This window comes from Talpa occidentalis, unplaced genomic scaffold, assembly GCF_014898055.3.
Source record: "Talpa occidentalis isolate TD23 unplaced genomic scaffold, MPIMG_talOcc4v2.1 talOcc4.6, whole genome shotgun sequence".
Taxonomy (NCBI): domain Eukaryota; kingdom Metazoa; phylum Chordata; class Mammalia; order Eulipotyphla; family Talpidae; genus Talpa; species Talpa occidentalis.
In genome coordinates, this window is record NW_023604972.1 from 90,890,735 (window position 1) to 90,916,067 (window position 25,333).

General features: G+C 35.7%; 1 protein-coding gene and 1 pseudogene across 2 annotated transcripts in view; both read right to left on the reverse strand.

Moving 5' to 3' along the window:
- The window catches only part of CERT1 (ceramide transporter 1), a 100,059-nt gene that overhangs the window by 27,017 nt on the left and 47,709 nt on the right, over window positions 1-25,333 (reverse strand). For both annotated transcript variants that reach the window (XM_037530016.2, XM_037530015.2), the window contains exons 4-8: window positions 12,541-12,648; window positions 11,624-11,762; window positions 8,154-8,237; window positions 4,168-4,325; window positions 958-1,050 (exon numbers count right to left, since the gene is read on the reverse strand). In XM_037530016.2, coding sequence (XP_037385913.1) covers window positions 958-1,050; window positions 4,168-4,325; window positions 8,154-8,237; window positions 11,624-11,762; window positions 12,541-12,648 — 582 coding nt within the window. The remainder of the gene's footprint in view (window positions 1-957; window positions 1,051-4,167; window positions 4,326-8,153; window positions 8,238-11,623; window positions 11,763-12,540; window positions 12,649-25,333) is intronic.
- On the reverse strand, window positions 21,379-22,316 carry LOC119260896 (programmed cell death protein 10-like; annotated as a pseudogene).

Sequence of the window (25,333 nt, forward strand, 5' to 3'; positions counted from 1 at the left end):
ATGGCAGTCATTATATGACCTCATGGTAGATTACATGGTACATTTTGAATTTGGGGTCTCTCCTGTCCCAGCTGTCTGGGACCTGCCTAACCTGGTTTGTGTGGTACCTTGTTAGAAGGTGCTTAGACTTGTGCCAAGTTTTCAGTCCTCAGCTGCCCTGTGTTGGGCTGGGCAGCAAACTCTATGGCTGGGCTTCTGCCCATGGGGGGATGGAAAATTTAGGGAGTTTTATTAGGAATCTGTTATTTAAATTCTTTCTCTCATTGCATACCGATGAAAGCTCTTTCACACCGAGTCTGCTTGCTGTGTTCTTGTGTGTGTGGATATTGTGTGTGTTGGATGGTTGAATCCTTTTAGAATGCGGATCCTGTAACAATTTGGGATTCCTGGGTACCTCTCAGTCATCTGGTTACATTTTCTTAAATATATTCTATTTTATCATTCTACTTTTACCTTAATAATATTCCTTGCCACTCTATTTTTTAAATGTTCATTTCAGGAACATCAACAGCGTTAATAACAAACACAGATAGACTTCTTATACTTTTTTCTCTCCAAATAAATATCATAGAAAAATAGCTTATAAAATTTTAATGTACTGAGTGTATGGAGAGGGAGATTTTTAAATTGCTTAACAAATGAGGGGAAAGAAGCTTGTTTTAGACATTTTCAAATACAACACAAGGGCAATTAGAAAAATTCATGTTCTGCTATGGATAAGACCTCACAATTTATGTAGGCCAGTTTAAAACTGTTTGCCTATAAAGTACTTAAATTTTCCTCAATAGGTTTCTTTCATTAAAAAGAGAGAGAGCACGTGTGCGTTAAAAAAATTCTCATCCTTTGGGGGGAGATAAAGACTTGTCCTATAAATTGGACAGATCTAAAAATAAGCCTTGTAAAGCCCACTAATCTTTTATAAGCAAAAGAAAAAAAAGTCAAAATATAAAATTATACCTCATAATCTGGTCCTCCAAAGTGGGATTTTTTCTTAAGTTCTATCATGGCATTTTTGTATGCTTCCTCTGTCCTCCTCCTCTTCTCATTTTCCTATTAAAAAAAAGCAAGTAAAAAAATTCATCATTTGAAGTGGGAATTCCCTCTGTATCTTACTGAAATTTTATAATTTAAAACCAACTCTATTCCTGTAAAATGTAAGAGTATTATTCTGCCCAAGAAAACACTTATACACAAGCTACCACTTAATCACTACTAAAATCACCTTATAAGTAAATTACATCTTTAAATGGATTGTCAAAGTGACTATACTTTCTTAAGGAAAAACATGAATTAGCAACAGAGAAATACCTACAATATATTCACGTCTCCCTTCCACCCCCACAAGAACATTATTTCGTTATAAGAAAAAAAAGCAAGTAATGATGCCAGAAAGAAATAACTCAGTTAACAGTGAAAACAATAAATGCTATAAAGACATTCTTAGAATGGCCAATTTCTCATACTTTGTGGTACGTGCTGGTTAAAACCATTTTAGAGCTGAAAAACAATTTAGGTTTATATTTTAATCCTTTTGCTTTATAGATAGGACCTAGAACTCTAAGGTTAAAAATCTACACTAAACTCAAATAAAACTATTTTTAAATACCCCATCTAAACTAAAGTTTGATTTGCACTAGACCTAATGATCAACTGATTTTTGTGTACTGAAGAAAAAATAGAACTACAGACTCACTAGAACGGCAAAAATCAAAACAAAACATTTACAAAATACTGGCACTACTAAGCATTGTCAAGGGTAAAGAGCAACTGGAATTACCATCTATTGCTAGTGGGAGTATAATATATCCACTTTGGAAATTTACAGCTAATGTCCATTAAAGCTAAGCATATACCCCATGAATCAACAATTCTATTCCTAGATGTTATGTCCAAGAGAAGTACATATATTCACCAAAAGATATGTCCAAGAACACTCACAGCAGCTTTATTCACAACAGTCAAAAAATAAAAAACAACCTAAATATCCATTGACAGAAAGAAAAATGGATAAACTTAAGTGATAATAACAAATTCATCACACAATAGTATACAATAATGACAAAGAATAAACTGTCTCTAAATATAGCAACATGAATGAATCTCAGAGTCAATACTGGAGGTGGGGGGGGGCACCAACACAAGAGTATATACTGTATGATTTATAAGATATTTAAGAACAGGCAAAATTAATCTATGATATGTTAGAACTATGGTCACTTCTTGAGGTAGTAGTATGGCATGGGACATGAAAGAACTTTCGGAGGTTTTAGAAAAGTTCTGTATCTAGTTCTGAGTGTAATTACCGGGTGTATTAATATGTATAAATATCAAAAAGCAGTGTATTTAAGATTGGTGTACTGCACTGTGTGCATGTTAGACCTTAATTTTAAAAAGTGAACAAAACAACACACACCACAATATAACTAAGAAGCTTAAGAGAAAATGAAAAGCATGTGAAATTATATGCATGAGTCTATTAATATGAACAAACACTGGGCCTCCCCGGTGGTGCAGTGGTTGAGCGCTGGGCTGCGAAGCTGCCTGCAGCCTCTGCAGTGCCGGTTCAATCCCTGGCCACCGGCAAGGGTCCCACATGGTGCGCAGACCTCTCCTGCCGTACCCGCTGCTCCCCTCAGCAGTGTACTTCGTCAGTCGGCCTGCTCTGTTCCCAGCTCTGTCTCTGGTGAATTCTCTCACCTTCCTGCGCTTCTGACTGTACCCAGTGCTTGTATAAATAAATAAATAAATCTTTAAAAAAAAAAATATGAGCAAACATTGGGCCTCCCTGGTGGTGCAATGGGTTAAGACGCATCCTATGAAGCTATTCCCAGCCACTGTAGCATGAGTTTGATCCCCGGCCAGGGAGCTACCCACACAGCACAGCAGACCTCTCCTGTCTTGCCCACTGCTCCCCTCAGCAGTGTATTTCAGTCAGTCCTCCTGTTTTGTTCCCCACTCTGTCTCTGGTGAATCCTCTCACATCCCCCACAACCTCTGGCCTACCCTAGTTCTTATATGCATAAATAAATAAATCTTTAAAAAAAAATGAGCAAACATTTTCAATGAACAGATTTTTTTTAACCAACATTGTTAATTGAAATTGTTTAATCTTAGAAATTTGGGCCTTCCTGAACATGACTGGCAAATAAAAATTAGTACACTTCTATAGTAGAAGGGACTATTATTTTAGGTAATTAAGAAAAATCATCACCACTAAAGAACATTTTCCTTTTTTTTTTTAAATATTAAATTTTATTTTTATATTCCCCCATACAATTGCAAACGCCCCATTCTGACCCCAATCCTTCCCCTCCCGCCCCCCACCCCCCATAAAGAACATTTTCAATTACTAAGCTAAAAGTACATGGAACTGACAGCGCAAATCTATTTAAAAGAATGATGGAGGCCTCTCTGGTGATACAGGGGTTAAATCTCAGCTCTGCCAGCCACTGCAGCATGAGTTCGATCCCTGGCCAGGGAGCTAACCCACATGGCACAGCAGACCACTCCTATCTCGTCCACTGCTCCCCTCAGCAGTATATTTCAGTAGATCTGCCTGTTCTGCTTCCCTCTCTGTCTCTGGTGAATCCTCTCATGTCCCACACCCTTGCCCTACACCCCAGTTTCTTGTATGTAAAAATAAACTTTAAAAATTCTTTCAATGGGCCTCCCTGGTGGTGCAGTGGGTTGAGCTTTGCACTGTGAAGCTGTCCACAGCCTCTGCAGTGTGGGTTCGATTCCCTGCCGGCCAGGGAGATACCCACAAGGCGCGGCAGACCTCTCCTGCCTCGCCCGCTGCTCCCCTCAGAGCAGTGTACTTCAGTCAATCTACCTGTTCTGTTCCCCACTGTTTCTGCTTAATCCTCTCACCTCCTCCCTCTCCCTCCCCGTATCTCCAGCCTGTACCCCAGCTCTTGTATGCATAAATAAATCTTTAAAAAAAAATTAAAAAAATAAAACTTTATCAGGAATGCATCTGTATAGAAACTGAATCAATAAGTGGTGAATCTCATTAGGAACATGGCTTTAAGTTGCCCATAAAGTTTCAAAGGTGTAGTTCCACCCAACAGTCAACCCAGCAGATTTTGCCCTAGAAGTTAGTTTGGTTTACATGTCCAATCAGCAAAAATTTGATAATTTTTAAAAAGGAAGAAAAAGTAGTCTTACCTTATCCAGTCTTTTTTGCCAGCTTTCTTCACGTTTCACCATTAGTTCAATACAATGGGAAAGTGTAGCAAGGATTCCAGCAGTAGTTGCTTTAAAAGTTATTGCCTCTCCTTTAAAGTCTATACCATTAATTCCTTTTGGTGTTACATGTGGAAATACTGGAGGGGGTAAAAAGTTATTCAATGAAAAATTTTCTAATGAAATAATTATTCTCCAAACTTAAAGTTAGAAAATGTGAGAAAACTAGCAAGTCAGAGCAGGTTTTTGGATTATAATTTCCCTCATGAGCGAACATTTAAAACTTTTCATAAATGTTCCGTGAGTAAAGAAGTGTGTGCCAGCATATGTACTTTCAAGTCTTTTTTCTGGATTCTATATCTTGAAGTCTATTTGTTGTGCTGCATCTAGTAAATAATGTAGTAGGAGGAGTTTTAAGATAAATTAAAAAGAAATCATATCTTATTTTCTTTTCTTTTTTTAAAAGGATTTATTTATTTATTTGTACAAGCACTGGATACAGTCAGAAGTGTGGGAGGGTGAGAGAATTCACGAGAGCCAGAGCGGGGAACAGAACAGGCAGCTTGACAAAGTACACTGCTGAGGGGAGCAGTGGGCGGCAGGAGAGGTCTGCGCGCCATGTGGGACCCTCACCAGCGGCCGGGGATAGAATCAGCGCTGCAGAGGCTGCGCCCAGCTTCGCAGCCCAGCGCTCAACCACTGAGCCACCAGGGGAGGCCCCATATCTTATTTTAAATAACATTAAAAATATTTTAATTATAGCAAGAATTACCTAACATTTTGAGAAACCTGGAAATTTTAAAATAACTTAAGAAAATACTGAAATGAATAAGTACAAATTTAAGTGTGGGGTCAATATATAAACTAAATGGTTTTCATGTTTATATTTTGCAATTTTAGTTCACAGACAGCCTTTGAATTAAATAAAAAACTTAAATCTCAAGAGAGTACAATATCTTATTCTATAGCTAGTAAGAATTCCAGTAGAATTCACAAATGAAATACTTCTGACTTTAAAAACTCCTATGTAGACATGACAGCAAAGGTACAATCCATAAAAGAACTGATAAACTGTACTTTGACAAAATTTTGAATTTGTTTTAAAGTCACTGTTAAAATAAGTTGCAGTTAAATGGGATGAACAGGTCTACAGATCTAAGGTACAGTATAGTGACTATCATTAATACTATATTGAATGTTGGAAGTTTTCTAAGAGATTTAAGAAATTCTTGTCACAAAAAACAGTAACTATGTGATGCAATGACAAGTTAACTAGCTTGACTGCAAAAATTTCATTAAGTATATCAGCATTGTATACCTCACAAATATCACTTTTATTTAAAATAAAGAATGAAAATGTTGGGAGCCTGCTGCCTTAAAGGGAGCTGGAGTTTATGGAGAATATCTGTTTACTCTGCATACGGAGTTCTAAGATGTTAGAAGTTCTGCAAACAGAACTTCTTCCCAGAATTGACTCCTGTTCTCTGAGGATGTGCTGGCTTGTGTGCATGTTCCCTACTAACCAGAAATGCTTGTTTTCAGCAGTAACTTATTAATCTGCATAAGCAAAAACACAATTGTTTGCTATTTTCTTATTCCTTTGTTTATATCTTTAATAAAATTTTGGGCTGGGAGAGTGAAAGGCAGAGCTGCTCTTGATGGCACTCTCCCCTCCCTCCCCCTACTGCAAATTCATTTAGATTCCAAGTCTTCATTACTAGCACAGAATTTTATCCGCTATCCTGACTACAGCATGAAAAGACAAGCCACAGGCTGGAAGAAAGTCTTTGTACAGCATATCTTATGAAAGACTTGTATCTCAAAACTCAACAGTAAGAAAATAACCCAATAAAGGAAATCAACAAGATTCATACACATACTTGACTAAAGAAGAGATATGGATGACATTAACAATACATGATGATGTATTAGAAAATATATACTGGTTCGTGGGTATTTTGGAAACAGGGTAAGAGAAGGGAATCTAGAATTACATCTTTTAATATGTAGACTTTTACTCTGTCCCTAGCTACCGAAGTCCCTGGAGACAAACAGAAAGAATATGGCTATTAGATTTTAATAATCAGAATATAAATTTCCATGTAATCATTTTATTGATTGGCCAACACACATATCTTTCATTGTGCCAGATATCTAGCTCTCCAATTCTATTTCTACAGAAAATGCCTTCCATTCTCTTTTGGGGAATACTGGTGGAGTAAACTAAGTGTATATAGGATGGAGGATGGACCAAGGAGTTTTAATTCTTTCAATAATTTTTCTAATATCCAAACAACATTTTTTCTCCCCAAAATCTTTTTTTCTATTAAAGCAGATTATTCATCATGAAATTACATTCCCAAAATAACCCTCCAATTCCATACAGATAAATTAAACTGTATGGTTCAATGTAATTCAACATTTCAGTCCCAGGTTATAAGGACAATGGTATAATATGAAGCTAGGATTCAAGAGTACTTCCTTTTATAAGAAAGAAGGCTGATAATGAAAATAATAAAAGGAAAATGCGGGGGAGATGCCTTAGATTTTAGTATCAATAACGGAATCCTTCAATATTATCTATGAAACAAAATTATTTCTATGCATACAAGTTTAAAAAATTATTCTTTCATAACTTCAGCAAAAAATAAACACAGTTAGATTAACTCCCTCCCTCATGAAGATTTTGTAATTTAAAATATTAGGAATCCATTCTAGCTTTTCCTTAGGCTATCATATCAAAATAGGAACTCTAGCAATGAGTCAAAGGTTTTTGTTTTTATTTTTTAAAGATTACACATGTAAGTCATACATGAAGTATTTGCTATGGCTCATTTCACTTAGGTGATACTCTCCAAGTTCATGCATGCTGTTACAAATCATAGGTTTCCAGTGAGCAATTTAGAATTCCATATAATGAGTTAGCCATTATAAATAAAGCAACAATTAATAAGGGGATATATGAAATAAATAACCGCGCTCCTAGTCTGTGCATAACTGTGCTGTGAAATCAGCAATTTCAATAATTCTCCTTTAATAAATCAAATATATACTTTTCAACACCAGTTTATCAAGTGGAGAGAGAAAATAACATTAAACGGAGAGAAATATACTTTTAAATACATATTCAAATTCCATCATTACAATGTTTCATAAGAAATAAACCTTTTCAGTACTAGAAATTGATACCATCAAATAATGCTGAAGTAAGTGGGATAATGTCTGGAATTTTGAATGAGTCTTTGTTAGTGAGCAGCCATTACTATTTAATGTCAGAATGTACATATTATCTATATGTCTCTCCCTAGAAAAAACTTTTACTTGAATCTCAGCAGTTCTACTGCTTTTAAAAAATCATTCTAGGGCCTCCCTGGGCCACACTGTGAAGTGTGGGTTAGATCCCGGCTGGCTGGTGAGAATCCCACATGGTGCGGCAGACCTCTTCTGTCTTGCCTGCTGCTTCCCTCAGCAGTGTGTTTTGTCAGTCTGCCTGTTCTGTTCCTCACTCTGTCTCTGGTGAATCCTCTTACCCTCCCGCACATATGGCCTGTACCCCAGCACTTGCATAAATAAAAAATAAATCTTTAAAAATAAATCATTCCAGGGCCTCCCCAGGTGGCACAGCGGTTGAGCGCTGGGCTGCGAAGCTGCCTGCAGCCTCTGCAGCACCGGTTCGATCCCCAGCCACCGGCGAGGGGCTCACATGGCGCGACAGACCTCTCCTACTGCGCCTGCTGCTCCCCTCAGCAGTGTATTTCGTCGGTCTGCCTGTTCTGTTCCCCACTCTGGCTCTGGTGAATTCTCTCACTCTCCCATGCTTCTGATTGTACCCAGTGCTTGTATAAATAAATGAATAAAATCTTTAAAAAAAAAAATCATTCTATTAGATGATAGCTGTTGTTAAATAGTTATTATGTAACTTTAGAAAATGTATTTTATCCAGCTGAGGGGGAAACCATATTACTTACACTTTTCTTTATTGCCATTGGTATTATGTAAGAAGTCTCCATCAGAACGTGTTGTAGGAAAGTCATCTTCATCATCTTCTACCACTAGATAAAACATATTAAAGAATATTAGGATGAAACAAAACAGAAACTAACCAGTTTATTCTTATCTTTGAGTCAATACGCTGGATTCTGTTAGTACAAGATCTCTTCATTTTTAATGGTTGACAAAGGTATTCTCAATAGATATGCAGAAGAATGTCTTTAAATACACTATGTTATGTTAAAACCTGTACCCATCCCTTTTTGTTAAGGTATGGTTCATATCTTGAGAGACAAATTATTTTGTCCTTTATCATTCCTGTATCTTCCTGACTACCTTGGGCCATGTCACACATAATTCTACACCGTCTACAAAGGGTTGAACAGGACTGTAACACAGTAACTAACATGCAGAGGATACCTTAACTTGCCTTTGGGAGTTCTTAAATGTATCATTACTTACAGTATGTTAAGTAATTCACACACTGAGTCATCAAGCTAACAGTAAACAGAAGAGCAAGATTAGAACCTTTAGTTTTAATGTGTTATGTAATTTTTGTTTTAAAACCAAACAGTATGTATTTGGTCAAACATGTCTTCTCTAATCTCAAGAGTATCTAGACCTAAAGAATTAATTAAATCTTACTGAAGAGAATCTGAGTGGTGAGGGGATTGGGTTAAGACCTTTACTAGCAATTTTGGCAAAAACATTGTATACGAAAACACAGAACACCTAAAATGAAATGTTTGGTGTTATCATTTCAATGACACATTTAATCAAGAACACTAGTCTTAAAATTTAAGTCACAGAAACAGTTTGATAATTTAATGACAGTTCATCTATAATGAAACCCTAGACAGCAATTCTGATATACACTGAAAGTAGAAAACTATGGTCCAGGTCCATAGTTCACTTTTTACCCAGCATGTATTCTTAAAACACCAGTATTTTTTTTTAAAGATTTACTTATTTATGCATTTAGGAGCTGGGGTGTAGGTCAGAGGTGTAGAGGATGAGAGAATTCACCAGAGAAAGAGTGGGGAACAGAACAGGCAGACTGACTGAAATACACTGCTGAGGGGAGCAGTGGGTGAGACAGGAGAGGTCTGCTACACCATGTGGGTTAGCTCCCTAGCTGGGGATTGAACTTGTGCTGCAGTGGCTGCCGATAGCTTCATAGTGCTAGGACTTAAACCTCTTGCGCCACCAGGGAGGTCCAAAACACCAGTATTTCTTAAGAAAACATTTATAGGGGCAAAAAACCCCTCTTATTGTCTCCGCTATGTCTCCCTCTGTTCTTCTACCCTCCCCACTTTCCCCGCAAATATTTATGTTGCAATTCTAACATCCAGTATCTCAGAATGTGACACCAGTTGGAAACCTGGTCTTTAAAGAGGTAATTAGAATACAGTTAGGCTATCAGGATGGGCCTTCCTCCAATATGACCTGTGTCCTTACAAGAGAAAGTGTGGACATACATATACATACATATAGAACAAAGCTGATGTGAAGACATGGGGAGAAGATGGTTGTCTACAAGCCAAGAATAAAGACCTAGAACAAATCCTTCCCTCATGGCCAACACCTTGGTCTCAACTTTCTACCCTTCAGAAGTGTGAGAAAAGTAATTTCTGTTGTTTAAATGACAGTCTGTGGTATTTCATGATGGTAACCCTAATAAACTAATACATTAGTCTACCACTGATGTAATTTACTCAACTATGTAACAAGCAACTTTAAAGAATATATTTAAAATTATTTTTCAAATCTTCTACTCAATCTGGTTATCACTGCATCCCAACTTCTACTCTTATCACCATCACTTTTGTCCTTCAAATGCTATACATTATTGATCTGGATCATTTATAAGTAAGACAGGAATCCAATCTTGTATATACCCTATTTTTGCTTAAAGGGCTATCTGTAAGCTAAAGAAAGTGATATGTAATATTTTGTTTGATAATTACAAATGTTAAAGAACTAAAAACTTTAAAGTGTATCATATGTAAAGAACTTTACGGCTACTTAATTTAGAGAAAATTATGCACTTTAAGAGGAATCTGGACTTCTGCTTCTGACTAATATGATAGATTAGAAGGATTGAATTTACCCTCTAGTATGTACATGGAAAACTAGACAAGATACCTGAGACAATAGTTTTTCAAGACACTGGATATCAGTCAACAAAGGACAGTGATCCTTGAGAGTGAGAGGATAGATGATGTGAGCCTCACGACTACTTCAGCTATCTTCGCAGACCAGAGTAACATGGAACCCAGGAAGAGCTGGGTAGACTCTGTGAGGTGAAAAAATGGAGCTGAAAGTCCAGAGAGAAAAGGAAAGTATAATTCACAAGACAGGATACTGGAGAGAAGAGAACAAAATAGAAATCTCCGGAGATTGACATAAGGTCCCTTGAATATTCAAGAGAGTACTAACAGCACATATGAGTGAAGGAACCACAAAGGTCTGGGAAAGAACCACCTGAAGGAATTTCAGGGAACAGTATCCAAAGTCTCAATGGGCAGGGCAAGTAACTGTTTCTACAAAAACCCTTGTAATTCAGGAATTGGTTAGAGAATACTGAGTTTTGCTTCAGAAGTGGGGAGAAATCAAAACACATAAGTGCAAGATTCTTACATAAGAAATAGAAAGATATTACTATATCATACTATGTGATAAATTAAATGTGTATGCAATAGCAACCACCAAAATAAGAAAATTATAGCTAAAAAGTCAACAAAAAAATTTAAAAAATTGAATCATAAAAAAATACTGTATTCCAAGAGAAGGTAGGAAAAGGGAACAAAGAGAAGTAAAGACAAAAAAGTTTGAACTCAGATCAAACACCAAGATCAAGAAAGGAAACTATGTCAAGAAACCTAGTTATACTGGGTATGAATTTAGAGCTATTTAGTAACAGTGTTAGGAACAATTAATTTTTGCCTTCAGAGCAAATTAAAGAAAAAAAGCACTAAAAATTAATTTTAAATGTATATGTAGCTCCATTATTTATTTCTTCTATGAGAAAACAGTCAGGGAGATAGAAAAGAAAAAGAATAGTAAAGAGAGAAAAAGAGGTAGAGGAAGAAGAGACTAATTATTCCAGATTAAGAGGATTTGGCATAAACATATACTTGTATCTAAGACATATCAGGGATACATGTATTAGACATAATCATGTGAAATGTCTCATATTACCAAGATAAGAGATATTACACTCTTTAATGCAAAAAATTTTTGAAGATACCTGATATCGGCCAATCAGATTAATTAGGATGCATTATAAACTATACAGTTATATGAACACTGAAAACTGTTACAATGGGGGTTTGCTGCAAAAGTGACTATAATTACCTTTATCACTTAAAGACATTACCCTTTAAGATCAAGAGGCTTTAAATCCATTCATTCTCCAAGTAAAAATAGTGGTAATAGCCTAATTAACCTTTATCCCTTTGAAGTTCATCCTTGGAGACAGCATCTGCACAGGCATCAAAGAACTTCTGTAGCGTATCAACTTGTCTACATAGGATATCTCTAAAGGTTTCCATTTCAGCCAGTTTCTCACGTAAACTGTGGCCTTTCTGTAAAACACAAAAAGGGTGGGATGCAATCCAAGTAAAAAAAAACTAGAATTACTCAGTCCTGTGGTATGTCATCACCTTCTATGGTCTGTATCTTATCACAGAGAGAGCATGGGGTAGGGAGAACTATCAAATTCAATATAATACTCCCAGTAATAGAGTTGAAATTGAATAATCAGTAGACTGATGATGCTAAGCCTGAAGAAGATTGCATGAAGCCCAACAATTTTCTAATATAACAATATTTTCACATTAGACATTATGAGGGAAAATTATGAAAGAATTTGAAAGGGGCAAAAATATTACTTAGTGTTCTTTTAAGGGAATAGTGAGTATCAGCTATGGAATCCTGAGGAAAAGGTGCAGCCTGGTTATTTACAAGTCTTTAGTTTCATTACATTTGTGCTAATTTACAACTCTTTAAATAGTAGAAAATTAAGAGTAATATAAATGATCTTTTCCACAGAATGAATTTTGTTGAAGGGAGATACACTGGTTATTAAGCTGTGGTTATTGATCAATTTTATATATATTAGCAAAATTACTTCAGCATTCTTAGCTCATTAATTACTGAACAAAATATGATCTCTGACATGTGTTCATTTTATATTTATGGGCCAGATTTTATTGCTTAGAAATTATTCTATTAACAACTTCAAATAAATTAAAATTATAGAAAAATTCTTGTAAAAAACTATAAAGTAAGTTCTGCTTATGACATTCAGTATTAAACTCTCAATCTATGTTGTCTTAACTGAAAACATTCATAAGCACAAACCTTGAATGAAGAGGTGGATGTTGCAGAATAGCCACTTGCTCCAGACACTAGTGACACCATTGAGCCATGTCGACGCAAACTAGATTCAGACCCATATCCAGATTCAGTCTAAAAAAGAAAGCAAACTACATGAATAAAAATTATTAAAAAAAAGTAAGTGAAATCAAAAGTTTCCCTACAAATTAGTATGGTTAATATAACAATAATTTATAGTTTCAATTCACTCAGAAATACAGGCAATCCACTGGCACAAACAATTCCTTTCAATTTCTATTTGCCCTTCGATTGTGAAATTTAATGAACTCCAAGGGGGAGACGGGAGGGACTGGAATGTGGAAATAGCATTGATCTGTTTCAGCTGTTGAAGATGAAAAAGTTCTGGAGATGGACACTGTTGACAGTTGAACAAGAACGTACTTAGTGCCACAGAACTGTATACTTAAAATGGTTAAATTGACGAATTTTACATTAAGCATATTTTACCACAAGAACAAAAAAAATAAGTGGCAAACTTCTGATCTATTTCTTCATAAATTATTCATTATGACACAGTTCAACTATCACTGTCTCAATGAACCCTTTTCTATTATACCAAGCAGATTTTCTCTGTATTCTTAACCATTCTTAACATATCACAGTTAAGGAATTTACCAATGAATTATAGTATTTACATTTTGTAATTATTACTGGACTGGATCATCTGAAAGATGATCTATATTTTTTTCATTTTCATAGCTAGTCACTTTATAACACAAAAAAAGTTCTCAGTTTTGCCAATCTGTTAAGTAAACACACCATGAAAGGTAACCGAACTCCTGGATATTAAGGTACACTTAAATGCAGTTCTGCAACAATAGTTTCAACTAATTTTCACCGAACAGGCACTCTTACATAGCTTTTGGTTTACCCACAACATTATTCTAATTGGAATGTTCCTTTAGGTATAAGAACATTAAGTTTTTACACTGACTTAATTTAAATTTTGTTATTTTATGTGAACGATATTAACACTGGTTAAAAACACTTATCACTTATCTCAGACACCTATATGTCATTCATTTCTGAACAGAAATTAATCTAAATTGCCCATTTAAATACATAATCACCCCACAATTTACCATCAAAATTTTATAATATTAAAAAGATTTTGGATATTTACTTGAAGAACATTCAAAACCAATTTTAAATTTAAATCCAAATGAATATACTTGCTCAGTTTAGTTTCTTAAAACAAAATAAAAACACTACAAAGATTTACTGAAGATTCTTCACTATAAAACAAAAATATTATATCTCTTTTTAGGTTCTACTATTTAAAACAAGTAAACAAATTGAGTTCTTTACAACAAAATATTAAATGAGTTATGAGTTCTTTATAACAAAGAACTCATAGAGCTCATAGGACAAATGATTACAGAAATAATTGATATTGCTATTTTAAGTAATGGACAGTAAATGAACGTGGAAGATGAGAATTTGGTGAAAGTATATTTCTATCGCTAACAAGGTTTCATTAAAATAAATTCTGGGGTGTGGTATGGTAACATGTATCTGAGAAGTGTGAACCTAAATCTTACAGCATAAAGCCAGTATAATCTCAATAATAAATACAATTAAAAACAAATTCCACTCTAAGTTACAGAAATTAGTCCAAGAAAAAAGAAAATAGTGTACTTATGAATACCAATCCTATCATTATTCAATTTAAATAGTGGATGTCTATAACTCTATTTCAGCCAGTAACTGCACTGGGAGAAATTTAATAATTTCAGTGTTTAACAAATGTAAACATACACAAACTGATTCCTCAATGTTTAAAAATTTGTCTTTCTGAAAATGTCTATAATTGTGCAAATGATACTGCCAATATGTAAAAAATTCTTGATGGTTTTAATGTAACATGGAGTAATTTCATGACATAGAGACAAAATGGAGCTACCTCAAAACATTTTGGGTGTTACAGACTAGAAATCAATAATTAAAATTATTAAAGAAAGAGCTTCAAATGGTATAATTGCCTTTCTTATCCACATATGACTTTGATTTAGTTTTAAATTTCTCTCAAAAATCTATCATCAAAGATACTTTATAAAAGAAAAACAACTTTTGATAGGAGCTAGAAATAATTCCAAAGAAGTTACAAAACCATTCTAAAAAGTGGCAATTTGTTGACACATCTACTTTAGCTTCCCAAGATGCCCACTTTGAAAGCAACAAATAATACTCCATTCTGAATTTGTAAGGTCTGCTTTTTGAAGGTAGGTTAGAATGAGGGGAATGAGGATAGAAAGGTATAGAATAGTTTATGGTCACAAATGATATACTATTAAATGTTCTTAGAAACTGTAATATGCGGTCCTCCCTGGTGGCGCATGGGGTTAAGACACAGCCTCTGAAGCTATCCGCAGTCACTGCAGCACAAGTTCGATCCCCAGTCAGGGAGATACCCACACGGTGCAGCAGACCTCTCCTGACTTGCCCGCTGCTCCCCTCAGCAGTGTACTTCAGTCAATCCACCTGTTCTGTTCCCCACTCTGTCTCTGGTGAATCCTCTCACTCCCCACACCTCTGGCTGTACCCCTGATCTTGTATGCATAAATAAATCTTTTTTAAAAAACAAACTGTAATATGCTTGGAGAGTGAGCCTACTGGTCTATGGTAAAGGACTATGGGTGCTCTATTTCTCTAAATCATACATATTTTTAAAACCAATGTTACTTAAAAATTTTTTAACATGCTTTCAAAATCTCAGCGGTATGATTTGGGAGATAATACTTTAAAGGCGCATTACCTGTTTCTGAATTCCACTCATTTGTCCACAAAAAAAGTTCAGTTTACTCACAATCTCTAAACACCAATATAGTAATTAACACCAAATTGTATCTAAAATTAATGCAGAATTCAAATAGTCACTTCAAGTATATTTTTTTCCTTTCAACATACCTGCTTTGTCAAAACAAAAACCTAAAAAACAGAAACCACTTCTTTTCCAATTTTATAAGATTTGGAAATTCATATTCAAATTCATATTCCTGAACATGGTTTTGCAGACACAAAATGACATTTTGATTCAATGGATCAGTTACTGAACACATCCTATAGAGAACAAATTTACTTTTATATACCTCAGTAATGAGCCCACATCTTTGTTCTAACACTTGTTTTACCAATAAAAAAAGTAGTGTTTGAGCCACTAGAGGGGGATATTAGCATTTTCCAAGTAGCAGTATACCTGGAAAGCAGATACACACAAAGGTTACTGTTGGTTAAAGCACAACAGTAACCTTTGGACTAATTCCTTTACCTGTACATTTACTGTTTTGTATCTTAATATTTAGAGCACATTTTAAAAATGTGGTAAATTAAACCATACAGTTCAAAGTCAGAAATGCCTAAGATGTGATATGGAAAGAAATGTCCCCTAAAGTTACAGCTAAATTTTAGTTTGGTTTAATCATGGGGGAAATTAAACTTATATATTATCATTTTGTAGTCTTTCATCATTTCATTTCCATATGTCAAAAGTAGTGGTATAAAATAGCAAAAATTCTGTTTTAACAGCACCTAACTTTTGAAAATCTGTTATTGAGCCAGTCATGTCCTTGACTGTCATTAGACAACAGACTATTTAGATAGTCATTGCCTATTTTTCAATCCAGTTTTTATGCCTTGTTGTTGGACTGTACTAGTTTATATATTTTGAATATTAATCTCTTATCTGACATGGTTTGCAAGTATCTTCTCCAATTCAGTTGGCTGCCTTTTTGTTTTAATGATGGTTTCTTTCACTGAGCATTAAGTTTTTCAGTTTGGTATAGTTCAAATTGTTTATATTCTCTTTTCTTTCTCTTGCTGTTGAAAACGAATCCACAAAAACATCACTAAGGTCAATGTCAAAAAGCTTATGACCCAAGATTTCTCCTAAAGGGAGATTTTTTTTGTTTGTTTGGCTTTGAGAGGAGCGTCGATGAAAGATATGAATATTTTATATTTATATATTAATTCCAGGAAGCCATATTGGATAAATTATAACATAATAAAAGCTAACACCTAAGACACCCACTTTGTCCTAGGTAAGAGGCTAGTGATTTCAGTGCATTAATTCATTTAATCCTTTTTTAATAGCCTGTGTGAAATAGGTCTTATCACACTCATTTGTAGTGTTGTCAGAGTCACATAGCTCTAAAGAAGACAATTTCAAATTTCAGTGTCCATGATGTTAACTATATTGCAATGCTGCCTCAACACCCAGAGACTTGCTTCTATAACTTTTATTTTTTTTATTATTTTTTTTTTATATAGACGCATGTTTTACTTATTTATTTATTTGTTTGTTTTGTTTATACATGCACTGGGTACAGTCAGAAGCGCGGGAGGGTGAGAGAATTCACCAGAGCCAGAGCGGGGAGCAGAGCAGGCAGAAGGACCGAAGTACACTGCTGAGGGGAGCAGCGGGCGGCAGGAGAGGTCTGCGCGCCATGTGGGACCCTCCTCCAGTGGCCGGGGAGCAGCCGGGGATCGAACCGGCACTACAGAGGTTGCAGGCAGCTTCGCAACCCAGTGCTCAACCGCTGCACCACCGGGGAGGCCCGCTTCATAACTTTTAAATCTGTCCTTTTTCCCACCATCGTTTTCTAGGTCTAGTCAGGTAGTATCTCATTTGGATAAATCCTTCAGCTTTTTAAATTTTTCTTTCTTGTTCCTCTTGAATTTTTTTTTAAGGAGTTCTTGTTGCTTTAGTGTCTGATGAACTGCTACTAAGTTCTCATTAGATGTTCTTTAGATATTATACCAAGCTTTCCTGGTCTTCTGTATTCATACACACACACACACACACACACAGTTAAATGTTTACCAAATGTAAACTATTTACTAAATATTTGCCACCAAATATTGTTAAATACATATATTGCTTTCAAGGTAAAATGTCAGAAACAAACAATATTTACAATTCTTTTCAGGAATGTTGCATAATGACACATTAAGGTATAAATTCTTTTGACTTATGATTCTTAAAGGAGTAACAGCAAAAGTGATGCAAAATCTTCAGGTTATGATTAAGCCACATTTTACAACAATTGTGTAAAATAGCAATAGTTCCATTCAACATCCTGGATTAGATTCACCTGAGGAAGGACTGACAATTTATACAAACTTTAAAATTTACAGGTCAATGAAGGCATCAAACCATAAATAAACCATAAAAAGAAGGCAAGGAACTCTCCTACCTCGTGGAGCTTGAAACCCACACTACTAGAAGACCACTGGACTAATGAGGAGATCAAAGAAGAAATTAAAAAATTCTTTGAATTGAATGAAAAGGAGGAAACCAATTTCCTAAATGTATGGGATGCAGCAAAAGCAGTAATAAGAGGAAAATATATAGCAATAGAGGCTCACATCAACAAACAAGAAAGAACTCAAAGAAACAACCAAATCTCGAAGCTCAAAGAAATAGAAAAAGAACAACAACAACAAAAAAACACCCAAAACCAGTAGAAGAAAAGAAATAATAAAAACCAAACCAGAAATAAATGAAATCAAAACTAAAAAAACAATCCAAAAGATCAATGAAACCAAGAGTTGGTTCTTCAAAAAAATAAATAAAATAGACAAACCGCTAGCCAGGCTCACAAAGGAAAAAAAGGAGAAAGCACAAATAAACAGGATCACAAATGAAAGAGGAGAAATCACAACGGACACAGCAGAAATCAAAAGAATAATCAGAAACTACTATGAACAGTCATATGGAAACAAGTTCAACAATCTAGAGGAGATGGACAAATTCCTACAACTCTACAATCACCCAAAGCTAGATAAAGAAGAAATAGAACACCTAAACAGACCAATTACAAGCAGTGAAATTGAAATGGTAATCAAAAACCTTCCCAAAAACAAAAGCCCAGGACCTGATGGATTTACAAATGAATTCTACCAAACATTCAGAGACGAATTAGTGCCTACCCTTCATAAACTCTTCCAAAAAAATTGAGAAAGAAGGGGTAATACCAAACACGTTCTATGAAGCCAACATTACACTAATACCAAAACCGAACAAGGACAACACAAAAAAAGAAAACTACAGGCCAAGCTTGCTAATGAACACTGATGCAAAAATCCTCAATAAAATTTTAGCTACCAGAATCCAACAATGTATCCATAAGATAATTCACCACGACCAAGTAGGATTCATTCCAGGGACACAAGGATGGTTCAACATCCAAAAATCAATCAACGTTATCTAACACATCAACAAAAAGAAATACAAATATCATATGATAATATCAATAGATGCCGAGAAAGCTTTCAACAAAGTGCAACACCCATTCATGATAAAAGCCCTTGAAATTCTTGGGATACAAGGAACATACCTCAACATCATAAAGGCCATCTATGACAAGCCAACAGCCAGTATCATTCTCAATGGTGAAAAGCTGAAAGCATTTCCATTAAGATCTGGAACAAGACAAGGATGTCCACTCTCACCACTGCTTTTCAATATAATACTGGAAGTCCTAGCCAGAGCAATAAGATAAGAAAAAGACATACAAGGAATCCAAAAAAGGAAAAGAAGAAATCGAACTATCACTATTTGCAGATGGTATGATAATATATATAGAGAACCCCAAAAACTCCACAGAAAAACTAATTCAACTTATCAATCAGTTCAGTAAAGTGGCAGGATACAAAATCAACACGCAAAAGTCAGTAGCTGTCCTATACACAAACAATAAATCTGAAGAAGAAGAAATCAAAAAAACCATCCCTTTTATTATCGAAACAAAAAAAAAAAAAAAAAAAAGAAATACTTGGGAATAAATCTAACAAAAGAGGTAAAGGACCTACACAAAGAAAACTATAAAACACTGTTAAAAGAAATAGAAGAAGACACAAAGGAATGGAAAGACATCCCCTGCTCATGGATTGGAAGAATAAACATTATTAAAATGGCCATCCTACCAAAAGCAATATACAGATTCAATGCTATTCCAATCAAAGTTTCAATGTCATTCTTCAAAGAAATAGAACAATTATTGATGAAATTCATATGGAATCACCAAAAACCCCAAACAGCCAAAGCTCTCCTGCAAAATAAAGAAGGGAATGGAGGCATCACACTCCCAGACTTCAAACTATACTACAAAGCCATAATCATCAAAACTGCATGGTATTGGAACAAGAACAGACACACAGACCAATGGAATCGAATAGAAAATCCAGAAATAAACCCACAGATTTATGGTCACCTAATCTTTGACAAAGGAGCAAAGACTATGCATTGGAGCAAAGAAAGTTTGTTCAAAAAATGGTGCTGGGAAAACTGGGTCACTACATGCAAAAGAATGAAGCTTGACTACTACCTAATACCGTACACAAAAACCAAATCAAAATGGATTAAAGAACTAGACATAAGACCTGAAACCATAAAATACATAGAAGGAAATATAGGCGAAACACTACATGATATGCACATCAAAGACATCTTTACAGACACATCACCCAAAGCAGTGATAGTGAAGGCAAACAAACAGCTGGGACTACATCAAATTAAAGCGCTTCTGCACAGCAAAAGAGACAATAACAAAAACAAAGAGAAACCCCACCGACTGGGAGAACATTTTTGCACACAACACTAATGATAAAACACTGATCACAAAAATCTACAAAGAGCTGATGAGACTCAACAAAAACAAAGAAAATAATCCAGTCAAAAAATGGGCAGAACAGCTAAAAAGAAACTTCTCTGAAGAGGAAATGCAAATGGCCAACAGGCATATGAAAAAATGTTCAACATCACTTGTCATCAGGGAAATGCAAATCAAAACTACAATGAGGGGCCTCCCCAGTGGTGCAGCGGTTGAGCGCTGGGTTGCGAAGCTGCCCGCAGCCTCCACAGTGCCGGTTCCATCCCCAGCCACTAGCGAGGGTCCCACATGGCGCGCAGGCCTCTCCTGCCGCCCACTGCTCCCCTCAGCAGTGTACTTTGGTCCTTCTGCCTGTTCTGCTCCCTGCTCTGGCTCTGGTGAATTCTCTCACCCTCCCGTGCTTCTGACTGTACCCAGTGCTTATATAAATAAATAAATAATTCTTTAAAAATAAATAAGTAAATCTTAAAAAAAAAAAAATACAATGAGATAACATCTTACACCAGTGAGAATGGCACATACTAAAAAACTAGCAACAAATGTTGGCGAGGTTGTGGAGAAAAAGGAACTTTCCTGCACTGTTGGTGGGAGTGCAAACTGGTCAAACCACTATGGAGAGCTGTGTGAAGATTTCTGGACCTTCTAAACATAGAGCTTCCATATGATCCAGCAATTCCACTCCTAGGTATTTACCCAAAGGACACAGAAACATCAATTCCAAAGAGCACCTGCACCCCTATGTTTATAGCAGCACTATTTACAATAGCTAAGCTTTGGAAACAGCCCAAATGCCCAAAAATAGATGACTGGATCAAGAAGATGTGGTACATATACACCATGGAATATTACTCAGCATTCAAAAAAGATAAACACATGCAATTTGCAGCAACATGGATGGTGCTGGAAGGGTTCATGCTCTGCAAAATAAGCCAGAAAGAAAAAGAAAAATACCGGATGGTCTCTCTCATAGCAAGTATCTAGAAAACTTAAATAAGGGACCAGGAAAAAGAATAACTATAAGAAAATATCAAAATCAACAAACAACTATGAACCAGAGACACTCTTTGGGGGTAGGGGGGTGGGGAAAGGAGGAACTGGGGTCAAAATAAGGGGGTTGTAATTGTATGGGGAATATAAAAATATTTAAATAAAAAATAAAAAAATAAAATAAAATTTACAGGTCAAAGCCAGTGAGAAGTACATCTCTTAACATGTGCAACTTTCAGTTTTGAAGGTCTGAAGGATCAAACTGGTTCAGAGTATCACTGAAACTTTTGGAGTATTTTAAAAATTCTTTCTTTTGGTATTTCAATGCCCTATGGTTTTCGTACTGATATTTCTTGAGGACATTATTCACTGTATCAAGAAGTTCTTTTATTACACTACCTATATCCTTGATTGTCTGAAGAAATCAATGACTTTGTTGTTGATCTCACCTGGGATCTTACTGAGAATTTAAGTGCTTGTGCCACTTCATTTAGATCCTGGAATTCTGGCTTTGGTCATTCAATCATACACTCTTCTACATCATTAGCTGTCATTTGAAGAAGAGATTCTGTGAGATTAACTTCTACACTTTTTTCTCCCCTCTAAAATTCTCATAACGATATCTTGTGTGAGTACTGGATTTTCTTCCTCAGCCTTAAAAAAGCTACTCTCACTGTCTGAGTTGCAGACAGACTTACTCATTCTAGCTCATTAAACACAGGATACATGACTTCAGAGAGGGGCATAAAAACCATGAAACTGTCTCAGCTTCATTCTTCATCTTTTCCACTGTCATTCTCATTCAAAGGCCAGAGACAACTGAGGCACTGACGTCACTATTCACCTTTGGAGGACTCTTCAAATCCCCTTGAAATCTTTTTGAGTGTAGTCACAGTGGACCTCTAAAAATAGACATCTGATTCTTTACATCCTGTTTAGAATTCTATTTGGGGCCCTAGGACCAAGTCTATATATTGTTTATATAAGGTCCTACTACAGGAAAAGATACAATTACACTAAACTACTATCAACCTCCGTATTCATTAACTATTTGAAAGTTAAAGCATGCTGCATTGGTATAGCTGTAAGAGAGTTTTTTGTTCTAGCATATACTTGTTTTGAAACAGTAAACTTGAAGAAATACAGAAGAATATGAAAATGTGCTTTACGGTAAAGAAATCTTTAATACTAACTTTGCAATATGTATATTACATATTAGGTGCTTAATATTATTTCCTCTGCATTCACCCACAAAGACATGATATTCCTTGATTATCTGTACTCCAGGAATACTTATATAGGGGAATATAAATAAAAAAGAAGCCAGCAGTTGGGCCTCCCCGGTGGCGCAGCGGTTGAGCGCTGGGTTGCGAAGCTGCCCGCGGCCTCTGCGGCACCGGTTCGATCCCCGGCTGCTCCCCGGCCACCGGAGGAGGATCCCACATGGTGTGCAGACCTCTCCTGCCACCCGCTGCTCCCCTCAGCAGTGTACTTCAGTCCTTCTGCCTGCTCTGCTCCCCACTCTGGCTCTGGTGAATTCTCTCACCCTCCCGCGCTTCTGACTGTACCCAGTGCATGTATAAACAAAACAAACAAACAAATATAATTAATAAATAAATAAACATGCCTCTATTTAAAAAAAAAAAAAAAAAGAAGCCAGCAGCAGATATAACAAAATATCAACACTCTATAATTTCCTTATTTTATGGTTTGTCCTAGAATAAAGGGCAAATGCATGTTTTCTTTTAGAAGACATTTCATAGGTATGGAATAAAAGATCATAATTCCATTCTTTTTTATCTAACTGCAAAGGAATTAATTCTTTTTGAAGCTGCCTTAAATATCCCAGTAAGAGTAAAATTAGGTTTAATATGTTTAAGTAGTATTCACAAGATTGTTAGATTGTTAAGATGATATTTGGTCAGGGTACCTATACCATTAACTTTTCTCCGCAAGGATCCTAAGAGAAACACATACATATAAAACAATGGCTGGCAAATGAACATTCTTTAATACTCTGGGGTTTTGCCTCCAAACCTAAATTTTCTACATTCTTACGGGGCAGGAGAGATATTGATATCTATATCAAACATAAAAGATATCCATAACTTATTGTTGAGTGGAAGAAAAGCTACAAAACAGTATGTGAACAGTAAGAACTGTGGTATAAAAAAAAATCAAAAGAAATCTTTATCAAGGATGAACATTTGTGATTTCTATGTGTACTTAATTTTCATTTTTGTAGTTTTCAGTTTGTTGCTGTTTGATTTATAAACAATATCACTTCTATAAAAACAGAAACAAAAATTAGGAGAACACAGTTTTATTCTATAATTAGAAAGGGTTAATAACTAAATAATTGTAAAATTTCAGTGAAATGAAAATCTACACATTCTACACATGGAATGTACATTAGTACAATCTTTTGGAAAGTAACGTGGCCATATACATATATAAAAGTGCTTATATGCTTAAATCTAGCAAATCTACCTCTGAGACTCTTGTAATTGAACTGCAAAAATATATTTTATGTAGGAAGACAGTATATACTAAATACAAAAAAATTTTAATGCTCTATAGGTCTAGTAATAAGCAAATGAACACCAAAGTTACAGTACAATAAAATATTAACAACACTGTGTTAAGGAAGAAAGGTTGTAAATGGAAAAAAAAAAAAAAAAGCCAGGATATAAACTCTGTACTCTATAACTTCTTTTGGGAAAAACGTCAGAGAAACTGTCTAGGCTATAAGGATGAGGATAGTTTTTTTATGTATTTTCTTTAAAGAGCAAATACTATTTTTTAAAAAATCACCTGAGGTGAATCAATAAAATATAATTTAAAAAACACTATTTGCAGATATAATTTTTAAAGATAATGAGAATTTTTATATCTAACTTTATAAGGAAGTTTTCTTTTAAGAGGGTTGACTGATGATTTATTTATTATTCAATATGCATTCGTGAGAAAAAGTTGAAATTAACTAGAAATAGGAATTGAAAAAAATTGAGGTTATTCTTAGAATTACATTACCACTCAATGATCGGTGTTCTTATAATCCATTCAATTTCTTTTTATGCAAAATAGAAATAACATCTACACTGAAAGGCTTCCAGGATGGTCAAATGATAACACTGCCTAATTATTTTTCTACCCCTCTCTGGATCAAACTGAAAAGAAAAAGGGGCTAGGAAATGAACAGTGATAAAAGCATAAACTATCAACAATCACATCTTGTCTGTCAAGTACATGGACTTCCTATGCGACTGAAAAATGAAAAGAATTGTCTACAGTTAGGATAACTTTTAAACCTATAGGACCATTTGTTTACTCTGCTACCTATTATTATTCCTAATCCATGGTCATCTGTCATTAATTTCTTTTTTTTTTTTTTAATATTTATTTATTTATTTATTTATACAAGCACTGGGTACAGTCAGAAGCACGGGAGGGTGAGAGAATTCACCAGAGTCAGAGCAGGATGCAGAACAGGCAGAAGGACCGAAGTACACTGCTGAGGGGAGCAGCGGGCGGCAGGAGAGGTCTGCGCACCATGTGGGACCCTCCTCTGGTGGCAGGGGAGCAGCCGGGGATCGAACCGGCACTGCAGAGGCTGCGGGCAGCTTCGCAACCCAGCGCTCAACCGCCGCGCCACCGGGGAGGCCCTGTCCTTAATTTCTTAATATCAAACAAAGCCAGAATATTTACCAAAGAGTAAAGATAACATAAGCAAAATCTTTTTAGACTATTATTGGAAAAGAGTTGTTTGATGAAAAAGAGCAGCTTTATGTTATTTGATTTTCTTTTTTAAAGATTTATTTATTTATTTATACAAGCACTGGGTACAGTCAGAAGCGCGGGAGGGTAAGAGAATTCACCAGAGCAAGAGTGGAAAACAGAACAGGCAGACTGATGAAATACGCTGCTGAGGGGAGCAGCGGTCACGGCAGGAGAGGTCTGTTGTGCCATGTGGGACCCTCGCCCGGCGGCCAGGGATCAAATTGGCACTGCAGAGGCTGCGGGAAGCTTCGCAGCACAGCGCTCAACCACTGTGCCACCAGGGGAGGCCCTGTTCTTTGATTTTTTTAAAGAAACATTTTCTCTCAAGTAATGTCCAATATACTCAGCAAGTTAAAAATTAGAAAAGAGTTTCCACTGTT